Here is a 23969-nt window from a genome sequence, read left to right as displayed (position 1 = left end):
TTTGGATCCAAACCACGACAGTGAAGTGAATATTGCAATGAAGTGAGTCACATGAACTTTTTGGTTTCCAAATGAATATAAAAGTTATATTTACACTCTACTGTAGTCTATTAAGTGTGCAATAGCATTATGTCTAAAAAAGCAAGGTACATTCCTTAATTAAGAATACCTTATTGGCTGGGCGTGGTGGCTCATGCCTGTAATCCCAGCACTTTGGGAGGCTGAGGTGGGCAGATCACTTGAGGTCAGGAGTTTGAGACCAGACTGGCCAACATGGTGAAACCCCGTCTCTACTAAAAATACAAAAATTAGCCAGGCATGGTGGTACATGCCTGTAACCCCAGCTACTCAGGAGGCTGAGACAGGAGAATCGCTTGAACCTGGGAGGCGGAGGTTGCAGTGAGCTATCGTGCCACTTCACTCCAGACTGGGTGACAGAGCAAGACTCTGTCTCAAAAAAAAATACTTTATTGATAAAAAATGCTAATGGTCATCTGAGCCTTCAGCAAGTTATAATCTTTTTGTTAGTGGACAGTTTTCTCTCAACGTTGATGCTTGCTAAATTATCAGAGTGGTGGTTGCTAAAGGTTGGGGTGGTTGGGGAAAATTCTTAAAATAATACACCAATGAAGTTTGCCACATCGATGGATTCTTCCTTTCATGAAAGATTTCTCTGTAGCACGTGATTCTGTTTGACAGCATTTTACCCATGGTAGAACTTCTTTCAAAATTGCAGTCTTTTCAAACCCAGTCACTGCTTTATCAACTAAGTTTATGGAATACTAAATTCTTAGTTGTCATTTCAATAGTGTTCACAGCATCTTCATGACAAATAGATTCCATCTTAAGAGACCACTTTCTTTGCTCATCCATAAGAAGCACCACCTCATCTATTCAAGTTTGATCATGAGATTGCAGCAACTTAGTCACGTCTTTAGGCTCCACTTCTAATCCTAGTTCTCTTGCTGTTTCTACTACATCTTCAGTTACTTCCTCCACTGAAGTCTTGAACCCCTCAAAGTTGTCCATGAGGGTTGGAATCAACTTCTTCCAAACTCCTGTTAATGTTGAAATTTCGACCTCCTCCACAAATATTCTTAATGGCATCTAGAATGGTGATTCTTTTCCAGAAGGTTTTCAATTTACTTTTCCCAGATCCATCAGAGGAATCACTATGGCAGTTATACATAGCCTTCTGAAATGTACTTCTTAAATAACAAGACTTGAAAGTCAGAATTACTCCTTGATCAGGCACTGCAGAATGAATGTGTTAGCAGGGATGAAAACAACATTAATCTCCTTGTACATCTCCATCAGAGCTCTAGGTTGACCATGTGCATTGTCAATGAGCAGTAATATTTTGAAAGGAATTTTTTTTTTCTGAGCAGCAGATCTCAAGAGTGGGCTTAAAATAGTAAACCATGCTGTAAACAGATATGCTGTTATGTAGGTTTTGTTGTTTCATTTATAGAACACAGGCAGAATAGATTTAGCATGATTCATTTTTAAGGGCCCTAGGATTTTCAGAATTGTAAATGAGCACTGGCTTCAACTTAATGTCACCAGCTGCTTTAGCTCCTAACAAGAGAGTCAGCCTGTTTTTTGAAGCTTTGAAGCCAGGCATTGATTTCTCCTCTCTAGCTATGAAAGTCCTAGATGGCATCTTCTTTTAATAGAAGGCTGTTTCCTCTACATTGAAAACCTATTGTTTAGTGTAGGCACATTCATCAATGATCTTAGATCTCCTGGATAACTTGCTGCAGCTTCTCCATCAGCACCTGCTGCTTCACCTTGCACTTTTTTTTGCTAAGGAGATGGCTTCTTTCTTTAAACTTCATGAACCAACTTCTACTAGCTTCAAACTTTTCTTCTGCACCTTTCTCACCTCTCCCAGCCTTCACAGAATTGATGAGAGTTCAGGTCTTGCTCTGTATTAGGCCTTGGCTTAAGGGAATGTTGTGGCTGATTTGATCTTCTATCCAGACCACACAAACTTTCTCCATACAATAATATGGCTGCTTCGCTGTCTTATCATTTGTGTGTTCACAGGAGTATCACTTTAATTTCCTTCAATAACTTTTCCTTTGCATTCATAACTTGGCTGACTGGTGCAAGAGGCCCAGATTTCAGCATATCTCGGCTTTTGACATGCCTGCCTCACTAAGCTGAATCATTTCTAGCTTTTGATTTCAAGTGAGAGACGCGTGACTCTTCCTTTCACTTGAAGACTTAGAGGCCACTGTAGGATTATTTATTGGCCTGATTTCAATTTTGTTGTATCTCAGGGAATAAGGAGGCCCTAGAAGAGAGAGGGGGAAGAGGGAATGGCTGGTGGGTGGAGCAGTCAGAACACACACAACATTTATTGATTAAATTCACTCTTATATGTGCATGGTTCATAGTGCCCCCAAACAGTTACAATAGTGACATCAAAGATCACTGATCACAGATCTCCATAACAGATATAATAATAATGAAAAAGTTTGGAGTATTGTGGTCAGGCATGGTGGCTCATGCCTGTAATCCCAGACTTTGGGAGGCCAAGGCAGGTGGATCACCTGAGGTCGGGAGTTTGAGACCAGCCTGACCAACATGGAGAAACCCTGTCTGTACTAAAAATACAAAATTAGCCGGGCATGCTGGCACATGGCTGTAATTCCAGCTACTTGGGAGGCTGAGGTAGGAGAATCACTTGAACCTGGGAGGTGGAGGTTGCCGTGAGCCGAGATTGCGCCATTGCACTCCAGCCTGGGCAACAAGAGTGAAACTCCGTCTCAGGAAAAAAAAAAAAAAAAAAAAAAAGTTTGGAGTATTGTAAGAATTACCAAAATATGACACATAGACACAAAGTGAGTACAGACTTTTGGAAAAATGGCACCGATAGACTTGCTCGACACACGGTTGCCACAAAACTTCAGTTTGTAAAAAATGCAATTATCTGTGAAGTTCAATAAAGTACAGTGCAATAAAATGAGGTGTGCCTATATATGATTTGAAAAAATGTGCTTTCATTTTTTGGGTTGTCTTTTCAGTTTCTTGACGGTGTCCTCTGAAGCACAAAAATTTTGATTTTACATTTTAATTTTGATGATGTCCAATATGTCATTTTGTTGTTGTTGCTTGCACTTTTGGTGTTATATCTAAGAAATTATTGCCTAATCCAGGTCATGTAGATTCATGCCTATTTATTTTCTTAGAGTTTTATAATCTTAGCTTTTATGTTTAGGTCTTTAATTAATTTTGAGTTAATTTGTGCTTATGGTTCCATTTTATTCTTTTGCATGTGGATATCTAGTTGTCCCAGCACCATTTGTTGGGACATTGTTCTATTCTTACAAATTGAAGTTGTATTTTATGGCTCATAACGTGGTCTGTCTTGGTGAATGCTCCATGTGAGTGTGAGAAGAAAGTGTGGCTGTTGTTGAATGAAATATTCTACAAATGTTAATTAGAACCACTTGATTGATGGTTCTATTCAGTTCAACTGTCTGCTTACTAATTTTCTGCTGCTGGATCTGTCAATTCCTGATAGAGAGATGTTAAAGTCTAACCACAATAGTAGATTTATCTCTCTTTTCAGTTCTATCAATTTTTGTTTCATGTATTTTGATACTCTGTTGTTAGGTGCATTCACATTAAGGATTATTATGTTTTGTGGGAGAATTTGCCCTTTTGTCATTGTATATTTTTCCCTCTTTATCTCTGATAATTTTCCCTGATCTGAAATCTGCTTTCTCTGAAATTAATACAGCTAGTCCAGCTTTCTTTCAATTATTGTTAATAGGATATATCCTTCTTCATCTCTTTACTTTTAATTGTCATAGATTAAAATATATGTTGTAGACAAAATATAGTTGAGTCTTGTTTCTTAATCCACTCTGACAGTCTCATTCTTTTAATTGGCGTATTTAGAAAATTCACATGTTAAGTGATTATTTATATATTTGGATTAGTATCTGCCATGTTTTCTATTCATTGCAATTGTTCTTTGTTTCTTTTTTACCTCTCTTTTTCTGCCTTTTCTGTTTTTAGTAAACATTTTATATTATTTTATTTCCACTTTTCTCTTAGCATATTATACTCTCTTTAAAAATTTTTACCAGTATCCCTAGAGTTTATGTTATGTATTTACGGCTAAATCTAACAACACTTTCACATAACACTACACCATTTCATAGGTAACTTATAACAGAATACTCTCAATTCCTCCCTCTTATCCCTTATAATATTATTGTAATTCATTTCACTTTTCCATAAAGTAAAATCACCCAATACACTGTTGCTATTATTACTTTGAACAGTTATCTATTAAATCAATTAAGTATAAGAAAAATGAGGCAAGGTGCAGTGGCTCACGCCTGTAATCCCAGCACTTTGGGAGGCCGAGGTGGGCGGATCACGAGGTCAGGAGATTGAGACCATCCTGGCTAACACGGCGAAACCCCGTCTCTACTAAAAATACAAAAAATTAGCCAGCGTGGTGGCGGGTGCCTGTAGTCCCAGCTACTAGGGAGGCTGAGGCAGGAGAATGGCATGAACCTGGGAGGCGGAGCTTGCAGTGAGCCGAGATGGCACCACTGCACTCCAGCCTAGGCAACAGAGCGAGACTCCATCTCAAAAAAAAAAAAAAAAGAAGAAAAATGAAATATTTTGTTTTACCTGGATTTATTATTTTTCCAATACTTTTTTCCATGTATATCCAAGTTTTGTTTGTTGTTTTTAAATCTATATCACTTTCCTTCTCTCTGAAGAACTTCTTTTAACATTTTTGCAAGGCAAGTCGTCTGGCCACAATTTCCCACATTTTTTGTTTGTTTGAGAAAGTATTCAGAATTCTAGGTTGTCATTTTTTTCTTCAACACTTTAAATATTTCATTCCATTCTGTTGTTTGCATGGTTTATAATGAGAAGTCTGATATAATTCTTATCCTTGTTCCTCTATAGGTAAGGTGTTTTTCCCTCTCTGGCTTCTTTCAAGATTTTCTTGTTGCTTTTGCCTTTCTGCAGCTTGAATATGAAATGGCTAGGTGTAGATATGTTTTGCTATATATCCTGCTTGGTGTTCTCTGAGATATCTGGATCTGCAGTTTGGGATCTGTCAATAATTTTGCAAAATTCTTGGCCTAATAGGGTCAACATTTTAAATATTTCTTCTCTTTTCTCTTTCTTTTCTGTCTATATTCCCATTATGCAAATGTTACACCTTTTGTACTTGTTCCACAGTTTTTGTATATTCTCTTCCATTTAAAATTTTTTTCTTTACATTTAAGTTTAGGAAATTTCTATTGACATAACTTGAAGCTCACTGTTTCCTCAGCTATGTTTAGCCTATTTGTTAGACTATCAAAGGCATTCTTCACTTCTGTCACAGTGTTTTTTATTTCAGGCATTTTCTTTTGATCATTTCTTAGGGTTTCTATCACTCTGCTTACATTATCCATCTTTTATTACATGTTGTCTATCTTTATCCATTAGAACCTCTAACATATTAAGCATAGTTATTTTGAATTCCCTAATAATTCCAAAATCTGTGTCATATCTGAGTCTGATTCTAAAGCTTGCTTTGTCTCCTCAGACTGTTTTTTTCTTGCCTTTCAGCATGCCTTGTAATTTTTTGTTGGAAGGCAGACATGATAAATTAAGTAATAGGAACTGAGGTAACTAGGTGTTTACTGTGAGGTTTTCTGTTAATCTGACTAAGATCTTGCCTGTGTTTAATGTTTGTTGTAGCTGTAAGTATGAGGGGCTTTAGATTTTTCTTGTTTCCTTTTCTTCTCCCTTATTAACTTTGGCTTTCTTTCTTTCTTTCTTTCTTTCTTTCTTTCTTTCTTTCTCTTTCTTTCTCTCTCTCTTTTCTTTCTTTCTTTCTTTCTTTCTTTCTTTCTTTCTTTCTTTTCTTTCTTTCTTTCTTTCTTTCTCTCTCTCTCTCTTTCTTTCCTTTCTTTCCTTTCTTTCGTCTCACTGTCTCCCAGGCTGGAGTGCAGTGGCACGATCTCAGCTCACTGCAACCTTTGCCTCCCAGGTTCAAGCAATGTTCATGCCTCAGCCCCCTGAGTAGCTGGGATTACAGGCATGTGCCACCACGCCTGGCTAATTTTTTTGTATTTTTAGTTTAGACAGGGTTTCATGAAGTTGGCCAGGCTGGTCTCAAACTCCTGACCTCAAGTGATCCACCTGCCTCAGCCTCCCAATCCTGCTGGGACTGCAGGCCTGAGCCACCGCGCCCTGCCTATCTTTGGGTTTCTTAAGAACTGCTTCTTTTTTTTTTTTTTCTTTTTTTTTTTTTTGAGACGGAGTCTCGCTCTGTCGCCCAGGCTGGAGTGCAGTAGCGCAATCTCAGCTCACTGCAAGCTCCGCCTCCCGGGTTCACGCCATTCTCTTGCCTCAGCCTCTCCGAGTAGCTGGGACTACAGGCGCCCGCCACTATGCCCGGCTAATTTTTTTTTGTATTTTTAGTAGAGACGGGGTTTCACCGTGGTCTCGATCTCCTGACCTCGTGATCCGCCCGCCTCGGCCTCCCAAAGTGCTGGGATTACAAGCGTGAGCCACCGCGCCCGGCTGCTTCTTAAATAGAGTCTGTGTCTTGCAGATCCCTCCCTGTAATCCACTGCGATTATATACTGGGGCCCTGTCAATGTGATGATAAGGTGTTGGGGAAGGGGATACATTCTATAATGTTATGAACAAGTCTTAATTTTTTAGTAGACCTGAGTCCCTGGAAATTGACCTCCAGAAGCCGTGCTTAGCCTTTTTTAGTCCTCTCACAAATGGCAGGAAGATGAGAGAGGGCTGAAGCTGGCTTATTGTACCTTCCTCAGGTCAGATAAGACTTGGCAACATAGTTTCCCTTGGAAGACAGGCCTTTGTTTTGGAAAAGGTTCTGGGATTATTTCAAAATGGATGCTACACCCCGCCCCCACTCCTACCCCAAAACATGAGAGGATTTTTCTCTGATCTTCACTATGAGAACATTTTTGGGTTTTTGGATCCCAAACCCACAAAAGCATTGCCCCGCCTCCTCAAGATGGTTCTCCAGGAGTTTTTAAATCGCAAGTTGGGGTCCACATTCAGACTCCAGGAATTCATTGAAATCACTATGCAAGTGTTCCTGCCAGTTACTGGGTCCAGTGGCTTCTGCTTTAGGGAAGCTAATCTCAGCTGTAATTCTCTGTATTCACTGTTTCTCCAGATTTTGAGGTGGTGATTTTTTCTGTGATCTCAATTCTCAGTAAATCTAACAAAAGTCATTGATTTTCAGTTTGTTCACTATTTTTTTAAATTATGACTATAGTGTGATGACTTCCAAGCTCTTTCGATGTCAGAGCTGAAATCAGAAGTGCTTTAATGATTTTTTCACTATATTTTAATTTTTTATTATTTTAAACGTTTTTGTTATAAATTTTCTCTACAATATTTCACTATATTTTGGGGTGTCTTTTAGTGGTTACTCTAAAACTTTCCATATATATCTTAGCAGAATGGACTTCATTTTTTATGCTAACTTAATTCTAGTTATATATAAAAACGTGACTCCTGTATAACTGTTTTCTCTTCCCTTTTTGTTATTATTATTATAAATATGAACTCCATATACACAATAATACATGTTATAATTGTTATTTAATTTTATGTCCATTAATACAACCGAGAGAAGAAAGGAAAAATATATTTATAGTGTTTGTTATATTAACTTTCTTATTTACCATTTCTATTTCCCTTCATTTTTTCCTGTGAATTTGTGTTACTCTCTGGTATTATATTCTTATTCCAACAGACCTTTGCTCCCACCCATCGCCTTCATGCTGTGGTTTTCAAATATATTAAATTGATGTGTGTATAGATCCAACAATGAAATTATAAAATTTTGCTTTGTCCAATTGCTTTTATATCAGTTAAGAGAAGAAGCAGCATGGATTTATACTGTCTTTCATAATTGCATATTTACCTTTATTGGTGCTCTTTGTTTTAATATGTGAATTTAAATTTAAGTCTGGGTTTACTTGCTTTCAGCCTGAAGGTCTTCACTGAGTGCTTATTGTAAGGTGGATTTTTTAGAAAGGATTCTCTCAGTTTTTGTCTGGGAATGTTTTCATTCCACCTTCCATTTTGAAAGATAGTTTGGATGAATACAGAATTCTTGGTTGGCAGTTCTGTTTCTTTCAGTACTCTGAGTATGTCATCCCATTGCCTTCTGCCTCCAGGATTCTGACGAGAAATCAGCTGTTAATATTATCTAGGTTCTCTAGCCCATGACGAGTTGTTCTTCTCTTCCTGCTTTCAGTTTTCTCCTTGACTTTCAGAATTTTTATTATAATTTGTTTGAGTGTGGACCTCTTTGCATTTATCCTACTTGAAATTCATTGAGCTTCTTGTATGTGTGGGTTGATGTTTTTCTCAAATTTGGGAATTTTAGTCATTATTTCTTTGCATATTTTTTCTGCTCCATTCTCTCTCTCCTCTCTTTTTAGTACTTCCATTATGTATATGTTCTTTTGCTTAAAGATTTTCCATATTTCTCTGAGGCTCTATTAATTTTTCTTTATTCTTTTTTCTCCTTTTTATATTTCATAATCTCTATTGATGTATTTTAAGTTTACAGATTCTTTCTTCTGCCAGTTCAGATCAGCTGTTGAACCCCTCTAATGAAATTTTAAATTTCAGTTATTTTACTTTTAAACTCTAGAATGTTCATTTGGTTCTTCTTTCTTTTTGTTTACAATTTCGACATCTTTATGGATGTTCTCTATGTGGTGAGACATTGTCATCATAGCTTCCTTTACTTCTTTAAGCATGGTTTCCTTTTGTTCTTTGCACATATTTATAATGGCTACTTTGAAGACTTTATTAAGTCTGACATTTTGCCTCTTACTGACAATTTCTGTTGTTTCTTATTTGTGTAAGTTACACATTCCTGTTTCTTTGTGTGCCATATTGTTTTTTGTTGTTGAGAACAAGACATTTTAGGTAATTTTAGATTTCACAACTGTGATACTGATTTCATTCCCCACTCTCTGGGACATGTTTTTGTTGTTTGCGTATGTGTTTGTTTAGTAACTCGATTTGGCTATTTTAGTGAAGTCTATTTCGCTCACAGCATACAATCTCTGGTATCACTCTTCAGAGGGCACAGCTTTGGTCAGGCATGCCGTCACTCTGGAATGACAGTGGTCTTAGCAGAGCTGTCTTTGACTGTCTCACTCCCTGATCTCTCTCTTAAGCCCCATTTGGTATCACACCCAGGTGTTAGGCTCTCCTAATTTCCAGCTGATTGGCTCTAATATTTTTGGCAATTTCGTGGGGGCATAAATTGCTCCACCATCTGATCTAATTAAGTTCAACTGGAGACAGTTTTTGAGACCAGACTTTGAGGTTTCTTCTGATCCTTCTTAGCACTTCCTAGCTGTCTGTTTCCCTGGTTCTCTCGCTAGTGACCTAGCTGGCCTATGGGTTAGCTTTTTGCACTTAAGTGACAGGAGCTACCCGCCTCCTTTTATTTGCTTACTACCAAAATCTCCTTTGTTTTGGCAAGAGCCCTTAAGCTTGAATATCCTCACATGCCTTTTTTCCAAATAAAACCAATTTCTTCATGGAGATCTTCAGAACTCTTCTGTTCCCATGGACTGCGTCTCCCTCTGGGCAAAATCTCACTACTCTGGGAGCTGGGCAGCATGGGTACCCTCTGGTTGCCTCTTCCAGCTTGCCTTTTCCAGCATGGAACTCTCTACCCTACACTTGGGCTGGGGTGAGGGTGATTGGGCCTACTCTCCAGCCTGCGTGGGGGCTGCGTGAAGTGAGCTTTCGACCTCTCAGGCACACTCACGAGGAATTTAGCCTCTTTTACACAGAGTTGAAGGGGAGAGGTGTGCTGATGACCTGTCCCTCCTGGTGAGATATCATATTTTTTCACTGGTAGCTGAGAGGCCAGGGAGGCCTCTCTACTTGGTCACAGTTGCCCAGAAAGGAGCTTCTGTCAAGCTGAGTTGGGAGGAGGGAGAAAAGGGAGAGCTGGTCATAGCTCAAATGCTGTAAATTCTCCCTGTTCTTACTGAGTTTTAGTAGATTTTCCTGAATAAATACTTTTTTTCATTTATCTTATATCATTAGGACAACTTCTAGATATTTTATTTATTTTTATTTTTATTATTATTGGCTTTTTAGAGACAAGGTCTTCCTCTGTCACCCAGGCTGCAGTGCAGTGATACAATCATAGCTCAACGCAGCCTTGAACTCCTGGGCTCAAGCAATCCTCCCACCTCAGCCTCCTGAGCAGCTGTGACTACAGGCACACACCACCACACCCAGCTAATTATAAAAAAATTGTAGAGACAGGGCTTTCACTGTGTTGCCCAGAGTTTGCTGGTCTCAAACTCCTGGGCTTAAGTGATCCTCCTGCCTCAGCCTCCCAAAGTGCTGGGATTACAGGCGTGAGCCACTGCGCGTGGTCTAAATGGTTTTCACCTGTTATGCTTTTTTGTTTTTAACTGAGTAGTGCATCCAGTGAATCTCATGCCACCATCTCAAAAGTGGAACTCCTTACTATTTCCTTTTACATCCTTCTGTGTCCCTGCCTGATCTGAGCCTAAACTTTTTACCACTTTTTTAATGTCTCACTTCACAATTCTACCACTTAGAGGCTGTTTTACCCAAGGCAATTCACTTCATTTCTAAGCCTTAATTTCCTCACTTGTAAAATGAGGGTCAAAGCATCTACCTTGCAGGACTGATGTGAGGATGAAATGAAATAATGTATACTAAGCCCCCAGCACAGTGTCACCATGCTCCATGTGTCCTTTAAACATCTTCTACTTACCAGCTACTAGTTTCTTTTTAGGAAAAAAAGTATAAAATATTTCAAGCATACAAAGAACAGAGATAATATAAAGTACACCCACGTACCCACTATTCAGCTTAAGAAACAAATTATAGATGCAATTCAAGTTCTGTGTATTCTCTTCAATATTTCCTGCTCTTCTCTTCCCTCACCAGAGTGAACCACAGTCCTAAATTTGTTTTTGTCATTTCCAGGAATGTTTTCATACTTTTCTACATATCTACAATAAAGAAAAAATGATTCAGAGACTTTTTTCCTTTGATGAATACATAAATGTCCTGTGAATATAAGGGCAAATTCCTTAACACCAGTAAAATGAGCACATGTTCTCCTTTTGATATGAAAACGATATTCTGGATGAATACTGGAAAGAAATGGTTTACCTCAAGTGGCAGACTTTCTGTGGTGTTTAGAGAAGTTTCCATTGTAACTCTATGTGTTAAAATGTTACTGACTACATTTACCTATGTTGGGAATTTAATTTTATAATTAAAATTAAGTAAAGGTTCCCTCAAACATTATGGTTTAAAGTTTGTTACACAGTTGATTTAAAAGATTCTCAAGTTTTTGGTGAAGTATAACGCCCTGTTTAATTTTAGTTAATGGTGTTTTTTGAGAATTTTATAATATCCCTTGAAATGATGGAAGACTCACTGGAGTCCTCATAGAACTAAATTTTTATGTTACTGGTTTATTTACAGGTAAAAGGGATGAAAATTAAAATACTTGCGGTTTTTCTCACATGTGCTTTTAATATAATCTCAACTATTTTACATGCATCTAGTGGCAATTTATGCTGACCTATTAAAGTCATAGCACAGTGAAATGAAATTCACAGAAAATTCACATTAAACATTTTTTAGATGAAGATTTCAGCTGAAATAGGGACATTGGTGGATTTCTGTTCTTTCCTTGCTGAAGCTGTAATGTTGAGGTGAACTTCCTCCTTTCGGCCTTTAGGTGGCAATACCATACCAGGAATGCTTATAACAATTGGCCCTGAGAAGGGATCCAGCCTTAAAATTGTATGATTGCATGCAGGTGTCTTGTTAAAAAATGCAGTCGTGTATGGCCTGAATTTGGATATGTAATCAGACCCCAACCTTGATGTGTCCCCATATTTGCATATATTTGAATGGCCGCTCTAGTCTTTTGTTGTCCCCTGGGTGAGGTCTTTCGGGATTTCCCCTCCCTCTCCCCTGTTAGCTTGCTACGGTAGCTCCTGTTTCTTCCTGGGAATAACCTCTCTTTTACAAAAATACCCGCTTCTCTCCTGTGCTTGCTTCAGTGTGGCATTCATCCTTTTTCACGAGGGAGAGGGTTAAATGAGAGATCAGAGAGAAGAGGAGTTGGTGCTAAGACAGATCTGGACCTCACTTCCGTCTCTGCTGTGGTGTGCTTTTGCTCTTGTTAGTTCTCTCCACTCTTTGTTTACCATGGTTGCCAGCAATGAAGACTTTGAGAAACTCCCCAAAAACTTGTGTACTTGCTCTGGGGGCAAGGAGCACAGAAAAAATTCTGAGCCTAGGTTCTGTTCTTTTCTGTCTTTGAAGGACCAGAGAAGGAAGCAAGTAAGACTGATCACAAACAAAAAGTGGTAGGGACAAGGCTGGGCTCGGTGGCTCACGCCTGTAATCCCAGCACTTTGGGTGGCCGAGGCAGGTGGATCACTGGAGGTCAGGAGTTCGAGACCAGCCTGGCCAATATAATGAAACCCCATCTCTACTAAAAGCACAAAAATTAGCTGGATGTGGTGGTATGTGTCTGTAGTCCCAGCTACCCAGGAGGCTGAGGCAAGAGAATCGCTTGAACCCTGAAGGTGGAGGTTGCAGTGAGCCAAGATTGCACCGCTGCACTTCAGCCTGGGCAACAGAGCAAGACTGTCTCAAAAAAAAAAAAAAAAAAAAAAGGAGTGGGGACAAAAAAAGAAGCAAAAGAAGCACACCACCTAATCTCTGGGGCTGGATAAATGAAAAAGAGAAGAAAGGGAACCACTCTACCCAGTGTGAGTGGCACTCTTGAAATTTTCCACTGGCCAGAGGCTGTGGCAGCCAGCTCGTCTTGCCTCACCACCCCTTTTGGGCCACAGTGATTTCCCCTGAAGGGCTGGTGGGGGAGTAATTGAGGTGGAGTGGAGGAATATCTGACCTTCTGCTAGGTAGAGTTATGATCATTCAAATTAGAAACCTATACAAAGATGCCACAGAAACACTTCTATATGAGACGGCTAAGCTCTGTAGTGTTATTATAGTATACATAGTTTTCTTCAGCTTTCCAGTCCAACCCAGAATATCCCAGAGCCCCATCCACCATGCATTCTGTGAAATAAATGTATGTTGTTTTAAACAGCATTTATACACTGAGAACTGCTTCTATTGTATCATGTTACATATACAGAACATGTTAAGCTTGAAAAGCAAGTCTTAATCCACTGCTATTTCAAGTGGGCTGTATAAAATTCTACATTTAAAAGACAGATTGTTCTTTGGTATAACAATATATATTTATGTATTATATTTGTGTATAATGATACTAATTTATGTATTATGTTTATTTGGCTAAATAAAATGTGTCTTTTAGGATCTATTTATCATAGATAAAAGGCATTTTAGGACAATTTTGTTCTTTTGTTGCCCTAGTAAAATTATCTTTTCTGAAGAACCAGTGTTTTAATTCAAGATAGTGATCTCATGTTGTATTGAAATAAATTTAAATTGTTTTATAATATTTAGCAAGCCTAGAAGTTAGAATGCTGCATGGAAGGTAATAATAAGGTACACATTAGCATTTGCTTTTAATTGCTTTAACTCTTGCATCAATTTGAGTAAAATGTTGAGGATGCAGGCAGTCATTTAGTCACTGAAAGAAAAAATAAAACTTGTTTACTAAATCGAAAAGAAATTAGGAAAATGATTTTCTCCAAATTACATTTCTACTCAAATGCACTCCAAACCCGAGTTATTTCCCTAATTATATTTTATATGCAATGAATTCTTAAACTTCTTTATGCACGTTATGCTCTTGGTTGGCAATTAAACATCAATCGAATTTCCATTAAGTTGGAAACCACAGGTACTGGTAGTTTTTAAAGATGTGATTTTAGCAAGGTATTTGTCTTGGGATAATAATAGTAATGATGCATCCATTGACTACTTTAAAGTTTACAAAATGCTGTCCTGCAGAGAGCCAGTATGGTATCCTGAAAAGACCTGAGGCTTTGGCTTCAGACCTGAGTATGAATCCCACTGTAGCCACTTACTATCACCCTTCCTCTCAGCTTTCTCATCTGTAAAATGGGGAGAAAACCTATGTGGAAATGTTGTTGTCATTAAACAAGAATGAATGCATGTACAATTCTTAGCATGAAACAGTAGCGTTAAAACCCCCAATATTTAATCTTTGCAATTTTATTAGGAAGTAGGTTTTATCTCTCTTATAAACATGAGTCAGTTGAGGCTCAGGCAACTCATCCAGGGTCACCAACTCTGTTTTATGACTCCAAGTCTAGGACATTTCCCTCCTTTTGGCTACTTCTGGAACAAGACTACAAAAACGGATAAAAGGATTAGCAGCAGGCTGGGTGCGGTGGTTCATGCCTGTAGTCCCAGCACTTTGGGAGGCCGAGGCGGGAGGATTGCTTGAGCCCAAGAGTTCGAGACCAGCCTGGACAACATGGCAAAACCCCATCTCTATAATTTTTTTAAAGTTTTATAAAAGGATTAGCAGCAATTGCTAGATATGACCTCTCATATGTGATCTAGACTCCATTAAGGCAGCCATTCCCAGCCCAACATACGTGCCATGCTGCATGACTCAAGGCTGCTGTTGCATTAGCTGAAACTCCATCTTTTCTCTCCTGCTCAGAAAAGCCCACGAAGGGAGAGTGTGGGTGGGTGTCTATTATTAATAGGGATGACCTGCAATCTGCTCTGTTTCCAGCCTCCTTGTACTTTATTACTGATAGCAAGTTTTTTGAACACACTTCACACCTTACAGCAGCACACCACAGTTGGGAACCATGGCATAAGACGTGTTCTAGGTAGAATAAGTAGGTCACTTTGCAGTAGGGGTTTCCTGCTGGGGAGTAGTGAGAAAGATGGTGGAGCCAGTAGGAGTCTAAAAAGTTAAGACTTGATCTTGTAGGCACTCAGAGCTTCTTGGGTAGGAAAGCAATGAGGCTAAAATGGTAGTCTGCAGGACCTGGAAAAAGCCTGGAAGCCAGGAAAACAGCTGGTCTATTGAAGTGAGCCAGATGGGATGAGCTGAAATCCTGAACTAAGGCAGTGGCAGCAGAAATGGGAAGGAATGAACAGATCCGAGAAGATTTGTGACTGACTGGATATGCATGGCCAACCAAAGAGGTAAAAGGGCCATGTAATAAAGCAGAAGTTTCAGCATAAGCTGTCACTTAGGCAGTAGGTTTCCTTCTCTAAGTGTATTTTGCTTAAATATGTATTAAAATGATCTTGCAGCCCCAGGACTCAATATCCCTGTTGGTGGAAAGTAAACAGTTTGGAACGGTGCTAAACAGCAGAGAAAGCACTGGCTTAGAATTAGACATTTACAACACACAGTTCATAAAATATTAATATATTTTTTCACCAAGTTACTGCCTTATGGAAGTGTTTGGTTAACCTGCTGCACTGGTTTTAGATATTGGGCTAAGTGACTTTGTGGTTAGTCATACAAACATGCTGGCATCTAAATGCAGGAAGTGATTCTAGAACATTACAAGTGGGTGATACAACCTTGTGGATTGTTATCTTTAGGCACCTGACCAGCCAATAACTAGGACGTTTGAAGTGATTAAGAAAATCTATTTTTTTAATTATACTTTAAGTTCTGGGTCATCTGATACACTGTATATCTCACGCCCATGAATGTAGGCTCCTTAAGGGTGGGGATTTTTTTTTTTGTTCACTGCTGTAGCCCCATCAGAGAACAGAGCCTGTCACTTAGTAGATGCTCAGTCAGTAATTGTTGAATGTGTGACACCAGGGATCATGAGTGTCTGGCTCACCAAAGGAGCCCTGGTGCTGATTTTACAGAAGGAACTTAATAAAACCTGATTTAGTTGAGCCAAAACAAATTGAACAGCATTTGAACTAGTAAAACACATTTTTATTTGGTTTTATATTGTGTCAAATACAGTAAAATAATTTTAGGTTGATAATTCTTTACATGAGATATTCAACAGTAACAAAATTATATTTATTCTTTTGCTAGTGATGAGTTGGAACAATTCATGGAAAATCAAGGTGCATCGAGCCCAGGTATCCTTATTTTAACAACAAGCCTCAGCAAACCATTCATGCGACTGGAGAAATATGTTACTCTCTTGCAAGAGTTAGAACGGCATATGGAGGTAAGGGAAGGTGAACTTTTTCAAGCTTGTGTGCCAAGTGTGGTCCTGTGCTCTGGAGGACGCAGCCAATTTGCCTCCAAAATGGCCTTGCAGAGGAATCAAGGTCTTGGATTCGAAATTTACTTTATCTGTTCTTCTCTCTTCTCAGGCTTCTAGTTTTCCTCTTTATGCAGCAAAATAAGATCCTTATTCTTTGCTACTAGATATTAATGATCATTCTCCCTTTTCGCTCTTTTCTTCCAAGCCTTGGTCCTGTGGCTTCCCTTAAGTCTATGCTTACTTGCTAACTTGAGTTTTCTTTTGCCCTCTCAGTAGTTTGGTCAAAATCCAACTAAGAAATCTTCTTTGGTTCTGGTATATTAACCAACTTTATTGGGGGAGATAGAGCAAAACAACATCAGAATGTACAAAGAACAAGTTCACTATAGACAGGAATATTTATCTCTAGAATTCTGCCATCATTCAACTTCCTGTCTCTGGATAACAATGGAAGATTCTGGTATTCCTTAAAGACTAATGGATGGACACAATATTAGTGGTATCTCTCTACACATCATGCATGTACATCAGAGTCCCCCCACATTTTTATTTATAAACCTACAGTTTACTTACAACTGTTGTAGCATAGCTATAATCTTTTCTAAATATTAAGATTTTGCAATGAGGCCTGATAATTGAATATTTTTTCACCAAGAACCAAAGGCCTCATGTTATGAAAAACCAATCAGCAGAGTTAGCTCCTTGAGCCGTTCTTTTGTGATTGTTCATGGGGGATTTAAGTGTGGGTGGGAGAGGAGGGCCTGCTGGAGGAGGCTGCGTTTACCCTAGTTGCTCTTCCTGTGTCTGGGGAAAGGTTTTGAGGTTTCAAGGGGTTTGATTATCTTTAAAGTAAAAGGGTGCACCCGCACTCTGCTGGGCTTGTCAGCATTTGTAAGGATTGAAAGAATGTTCTCTGAGTGAAACCACATTCTCAGGGTATTTGACCTGCCTGAAAGCTGGAGGCAGTGGGGAGCTGGTGAGCAAAGCCTGTCAGTGTGAAATTTCAGTTAGGGCTCAGGAAGGTGTTGACCTCTGGATGCCTTTCCATAAGCTAAACCAGTTTGCTGAACCGTTTGAGGTTTGGCCTCCTTGCTTATCACAAAAATCCAGAAACAAGTGGCCTCAGTTTCTATTACTTTTCAGTGTCGAAATACAAATATGCACTTATTTTGGGGAGAAACAAATCCCAGACGCTCTTGCTGCCTGGATCCTATATCCCAGCCTTTCTTGTAGTGGAGCCTGTTCTCCTCCTGCCTCCATTTGCTGTGGGTGACATGTCTTTGGTTGCCTCTCATTTCCCATCATCAGAAAATACAAGCCCTTAGTACTAGTTCACCACTGGGTGAGACACTTTGTGCAGATTTCAGAGCATTTGACATGGCTGCTAACAGTAGAATAAAACCTGAAATTCTTGGTTGTCAGTTGATTTGGATAAGGATAAATTTTACTGTAAAGGAATACAACCTTACTTTTTATGAGCAATATCATTCTTGGCTTGGGTCAGGCCCCTAATCTGTTCAGCTCTGTATTTTATCACCCGAGACTAGTGAGGCAGGAGATTTGGTCTTCTCTTACTCCAGCTGAGTTCCAGAGGTCATATCCCATATGCCCCAATGTTAGGTGCACATCTACCCATAAGAATCTCTATCTTCCCTTCATAAACAGTTATGGAATTGTGGATTCCTCTAAGCCGTTTTTGAATCTGTCCACTTTTCGGAATTGCAAGTACCACAGGATTGCAGGCCATGTGTAAGAGCCTTGCTTAAGAAGGAAAAATATGGTATGAAACTTGGAATCTTTTCCAATCTGCCATGTTCACACTGCTGAAAGAAAACGGAGGCATTTTAGGAAATGGAATTAGATTGATTTTTCTCTTGAGTTTCTGTTGTTGTTGTTTGTTTGTTTGTTTGTTTGTTTTGAGACAGGGTCTCACTCTATCACCCAGGCTGGAGTATAGTGGCACAATCACAGCTCATCACAGCCTCGACCTCTGGACTCAGCTGATCCTCCCAGCTCAGCCTCCCAAGTAGCTGGGACTATAGGCATGCACCACCATGCCCGGCTAATAGATTGATTTTTCTCTAACCACGACTCTTGTTTCCACCATTCCCTACCTCCTGTCATCTACCAACAACATGACCTAATGATATCCCTGGAATAATTATTTAATTATTATATTTATTATTAAATAGTCATTATCCAAAGTATAATAGCAAAAAGGGAAATGGGAACTCTTGCCTTTTACTACATTGTTACTAAATATATGATGTGTTACCAACTCTCTTAATTTCTTAATCACCTAATAATTAGAGTCACTGAGATTCCAAATGCTCCCATGCTGCTCTATTTTTTAATCTTTAGTATACAGTAAAATTAATGTTTTTCTTCTGGTGCACAGTTCTATGAGTTTTCACACAGGTATAGATTCATGTTACCATGACCACAATTAAAATACAGAACAGTTCCATCATCCCCCAAAATTCTCTTGGCTATCTTTGTGGCCATACTCTCCTTCTACCCCTAACCCTTGGCAACTGCTGATCCTCTCTCCTCTAACATTGTTTTCAAATGTATTCCTTTGATAGGATACTCATCCAGATCATCAGGATATTCTGAAAGCAATCGTGGCATTCAAAACTCTCATGGTAGGTGATGCTTTAAAATCATAATTCTCCATTTTGTATATTTTATTCCTGAAAGAGCGATTTGTGTGTAACATTTATTTCCCTATACAAAGGTCTTTAGAATGGAAATAATAAGCTTTCATGACAGTATAGCAGTGATTGTTTCATTTAATTTTGTCCTGCAAAAATCATGCTTACCTAAGAAAGGTTGCCAGGCTGAGGGTATAAAGCAATCACATTTACAGTCTCAGCCACATTAAGCCACATTAAGCATTGATGTGTAGGTGGGGGGTTTCCTTTTGTCTCTTTGTCTTTACCCCCATTGCTCACTTAATGACGAGTCTGTGTAACTCATCATTCACTGATTTGCATCAATACTGGATTCAACTAGTTATGCCAAAGGGTATGAGTTTTTTCTTTGCATATGAAGAAGAAATCCTTCATCAAATCTAAAAGGGGGGAAAAAACCTAAAGTACTAAAATGCAAGTGCTTTATATAGGTTGCTATCAACAGTACCTGTGATCTTGTGTCTTCAGTGTGATGGTTAATGTATCTTCTTGAACCCACTGATATAAAACCACTTCGTGCCATTTTAGGAGGAAAGAAAAACTTCATTTTGGGCAATTGATTAAACTTAGCTTCATTTCACATAATTCTGTAGCATTATAAGTGATTTGGACTAATGTTTAATTATTAATCCTTGTTGAAAGATCAGTAATTGATGTGTCTGTAGTTGAACAGCAAGTTGAAGACCAGAGTAAGTATTAGGTTAAAGTTGCCATTGTTATATGCCAAGAACAGTCCAATATTGGCAGTTTTACATGGCGCAAGCTAATAGAACAGCCCAGTGAAACCCACAGCATTTATCATAATTATGGTTCTTCTATTTTTTCTTGTATAAATAGGAATGTAAAATGAGTCTTTTTAAAAACCTGTATTTCTTTCTGATTATGTTATATAACTTGCCTTGATGATTTAGTATATTTATTCCTACTATAGGTGTTCTTAAAATATGTGTACAGTGAATTTGTTTCTTTGAGTTTCCATGTAGCTGAAAGGGACAGCAGAGATTTTATAGAAAATATACCCCCAAAATATTATCTTACATTCATTTGGAAACAGTAACAGAACTAACCATGTGCTTATTTTTGTATTCAATTTGGAAGGCATGCTGTTAAATTAAGATAACCTCACAGTTTCTTAAGCAGTGATATATATATATATATTATATATGTGTATATATATTATATATATACACGTATATATATGCATATATATAGAGAGAGTATTCATACCCCACATAGTGTTGGCAAACTGTAATTTTTTCTTGGTTTTAAATTTCAGTATGTCATCATGAAATTCAGTTGTATCTCTTTTTTCCAATCCTTTTAGAAATAAAAACTAATTTAGTATTTTTTTCACAGCAAACTTGGTCATTAAACAAAGTACAGCAGTGCCTAGGTTTCATTATAAGTTTGATTCACTGTGGCATAAAGAATTTAATTTTCTCTTTCACTATAACTCCAGGAGAAATTTTTTGTTTTTTATTATTTTCAAGATGTTACCTTGTTGGAAATTGAGTATATGTTAGAAATACAATTATTTTGTCACTAAAGCCCTATTTATGCAACGATAGACAATGTAAGAGGAGCTAAAGCAGGGGCACCAACCAGTAGATCTGAATCTACCAGGTCCTCACCTGGCTCTGGTCTGTGTGATTTGGCTGCTTGCTTTCCCATATTCTTTACAGGGAGGGAGAAATAAGCTCTTTCTAGCATTTTGTTTTGACGCTTTGGCAAAATGAAAAATAGGCCTTCCTCACAAAACTTTTGGGGGCTCAAGCCTAGAGATTTAGGGTAGTGGATCTTTCTGTCTATCAAGAACAGGCCTGGTCATGGGATTCATGATGAGGAATAGGGACTCAGTGGGAACCAAAGAGTCAGAAGCCACATCTTACTTTGGTCTTATTTTAGTCTATTTCATAAGAATTCCTATTCCATTATGTTCTGCTTTGGTTCTGTAGGGGCAATGTCAAGATCTGAGGAAGAGAAAACAGCTGGAGTTACAGATACTGTCCGAACCTATTCAGGCATGGGAAGGAGAAGATATTAAAAACTTGGGAAATGTGATTTTTATGTCACAAGTAATGGTGCAGTATGGAGCATGTGAGGTAAGGTGTTTCAAATCTCAACATCATTTCTTCCATCTTTCATATTTTTCTTCCTTTTTTTTTTGATGGAGTCTTGTTCTGCCACCCAGGCTGGAGTGCAGTGGTGCCATCTTGGCTCACTGCAACCTCTGCCTCCTAGGTTCAAGCAGTCCTCCTGCCTGAGCCTCTTAAGTAGTTTTTCTTCCTTGTTCTTCCATCAAAGTCAAATGCTACAACATTCAAATCAGAAGCTGAGCACCTATTCTTTGTTCAACATTCTGCTAGGTGCTGTGGGAGATAGGAGAAAAGAATAAGCAATGATCCCTGTTTTCAAAGAACTCATTAAAAACAGACTAAAACACAAGTTGCACCTAGCTAACAAACCAAATAGTCAATGTTCGATTTTGCGATCTCAACAAGAGTCCATAGAAGTTCACAGGAGGGAGAGATCAAGAAGACCTTATGGAGACAGGACTTGAGGAGGGGGCACAAAAACAAAAGGGGAGGATTTCACAAGGCAGAGGTCATTTTTATCTTAGGAGAGAACAGAAATGTGGCTTTGGTTTGCTGCAGCACAGTAAGGAAACCAGCCTGTAGGGAGCAAAAGAAGCAACTTGGCCATAGTAAAAGACTGATTGAGTCAGGTAGAATTAGATTATGCAGAAGCTTGACATCAGGCAAGAGTAGTTCAGACGGATGCAGCAGGCCATGGGAAATAATGAGAGTCCACAGTCATAGAACAACACTCCGAAAGGGATGTTTCACACTAATCTGAGCCCCACATATGTCAAATGAACTGGAGGGAATGGACGAGAAGCAGAAAGGCCAGCTGGGATGGAAAGTGAGAAGGAGTCCTCTAAGACGGTGGTGACACTGGGAATGGAGCAGAAGGGGCAAATTGGAGGCATCTTTAGAAGGGAAAGTCAACAGGAAGTGTTGCCCCTGGGCTAGAGGAGATGAAAAATATAATTTTAGACCTGTAGATAATCTAGGTGGAGATGTCCCATAGGCAGCTGTTAACGTAGTATGGAAATGTGAGTGAGAGGTCAGAGTTGGAGGCAGAGACTTAGATGTCCCTAACAGATGTGCCTTCCTGGGAAGTAAATATCCAGAGAGAAGCCCAGGGGATGGGGGGAGCTGAAGATGGATTATTTCTTTTAGGAAGGGGCCAGAGAAAGGGAGAAAGGTTGATCATGGTACCTGGTTTGATGTATCTGGTGTTAGAATTGTCTTCCTTCTCCCAAAACATCTTCCTACACTCTTTGACACATCTTTGGCAGAGATTCATTACTTTGGGTTAATAAGCAATCTCATTTAAAATGCAAATACCCCAGGGAAGGTTATTGCAGTGAGTCTAACTATTACTCATTCACACCTTTGGGATAAACCCCTTGGGTGAAGGCAGGAGGAATCAGTGCCAGAAAGAATAAAAAGACAAAGAGGAAGGTAGAGAAGAACTGGGGGAGCATGCTGTCATGGAAATTCCACGAGGAGCACTTGAAAATGGCCAGTGTGCTGCCTGCTGCTGAAGGTTCAGAGGGCAAGGAATGTAAGGACCAAGAGGAAGCCATTGGATTTTGCTAGAAGGCAGTTATTGATGACTTTCCAAGAGCAATGGGGATGCAGTTAGGGATGGATCAATGCGGAGAAAATGAAGGCAGCAAGTAACTTGGCAATAAAATGTCAAGAAATGGGATATTATGCATAAAGAGCCACATGGGGGCAAGCCAAGGTCTGTTAGGATAGGAGGTGTACATATGTTAAAGAAAAAGAGGAAAAGCTAGTAAAACAGAAGAGGATTCTGGGAGAAGAAGAGGAGATGTCTGTAGAGGAAAACTAAGTGAAACAAAGATGTGAGAGAATGTAGAGCACTTGTTAGAATAGTTAGCCTGGAAGGGTTGCTCTTCTCAAATGGAAGGAAGGAGATGGAGACAGGCATAAGGATAATTGTAGCTAAGATGGCTGGGCATGGAAGGCAAACGTAATTTTTGCGTATACTAATTGCATATCTGTTGAAGGGGCTCACAGCAGCCCTTATGTTTCAAGGTTTCCTCAGTGCCATTAAAAAAGTGTATGGGAGGCCGAGGCGGGCGGATCACCTGAAGTCGGGAGTTTGAGACCACCCTGACCAACATGGAGAAACCCCATCTCTACTAAAAATACAAAATTAGCCGGGAGTGGTGGCACATGCGTGTAATCCCAGCTACTTGGGAGGCTGAGGCAGGAGAATCGCTTGAACCCGGGAGGCAGAGGTTGTGGTGAGCCAAGATCGTGCCATTGCACTCCATCCTGGGCAACAAGAGCAAAACTCCGTCTCAAGAAAAAAAAAGTGTATCTACTTTTACATTTTACATAAATCCAATAATTATCTTGTTCTTAATGACTAAAGCTAATTTTATGAATACGACTTTAACAAACATGTTAGAGCATACTAAATTTCTTATCACCTGAAAACCCCTTCATCTTGCCATTTTTTCAAAGTAAAATATATTTTCATTTTGTGAACCTAGAGACTTATTTTGTGCCCAGGTCTAGGACATCTCACTGGCTGCATAAACTGTGGTGACTTCTCAGGCTTTCATACATGGAAAGCAAGCATGGTTATTTGTATTTAATTGTTATGTACAAGGAGAAGAGAGATAAACTGTGGGTTTATGTCCATGTCAAAGTAAAATTCAACTAGTTTTGTGTTTTCAAGTTGGGTATGTTTTTTTTAAAAAAAATTACCGTCAATGTTTCAGTTGTTTATATAAGGTCTATGTTATAAGGCAGTGATTCCAGAAATTCTCAACAGATAAAATGTCCATTTCTGTTCTTCATGTATTATTTTCATTCTCTCTCAGGAAAAAGAAGAGCGGTACCTTATGTTATTTTCAAATGTCCTGATAATGTTATCTGCAAGTCCTCGGATGAGTGGCTTTATCTATCAGGTTAGTAAATTTCATATAAAACACATAGCA

At 38.9% G+C, this 23969-nt stretch overlaps 1 protein-coding gene across 3 annotated transcripts in view; it reads left to right on the top strand.

Moving 5' to 3' along the window:
* The window catches only part of ARHGEF6 (Rac/Cdc42 guanine nucleotide exchange factor 6), a 117256-nt gene that overhangs the window by 78210 nt on the left and 15077 nt on the right, over positions 1-23969 (top strand). For all 3 annotated transcript variants that reach the window (XM_032757723.2, XM_032757724.2, XM_032757725.2), the window contains exons 10-13: positions 16058-16196; positions 18821-18880; positions 20884-21030; positions 23853-23939. In XM_032757723.2, coding sequence (XP_032613614.1) covers positions 16058-16196; positions 18821-18880; positions 20884-21030; positions 23853-23939 — 433 coding nt within the window. The remainder of the gene's footprint in view (positions 1-16057; positions 16197-18820; positions 18881-20883; positions 21031-23852; positions 23940-23969) is intronic.

Source organism: Hylobates moloch, unplaced genomic scaffold (assembly GCF_009828535.3).
Source record: "Hylobates moloch isolate HMO894 unplaced genomic scaffold, HMol_V3 SCAFFOLD_7, whole genome shotgun sequence".
Taxonomy (NCBI): domain Eukaryota; kingdom Metazoa; phylum Chordata; class Mammalia; order Primates; family Hylobatidae; genus Hylobates; species Hylobates moloch.
This window is presented reverse-complemented; position numbering and strand designations above follow the sequence as displayed.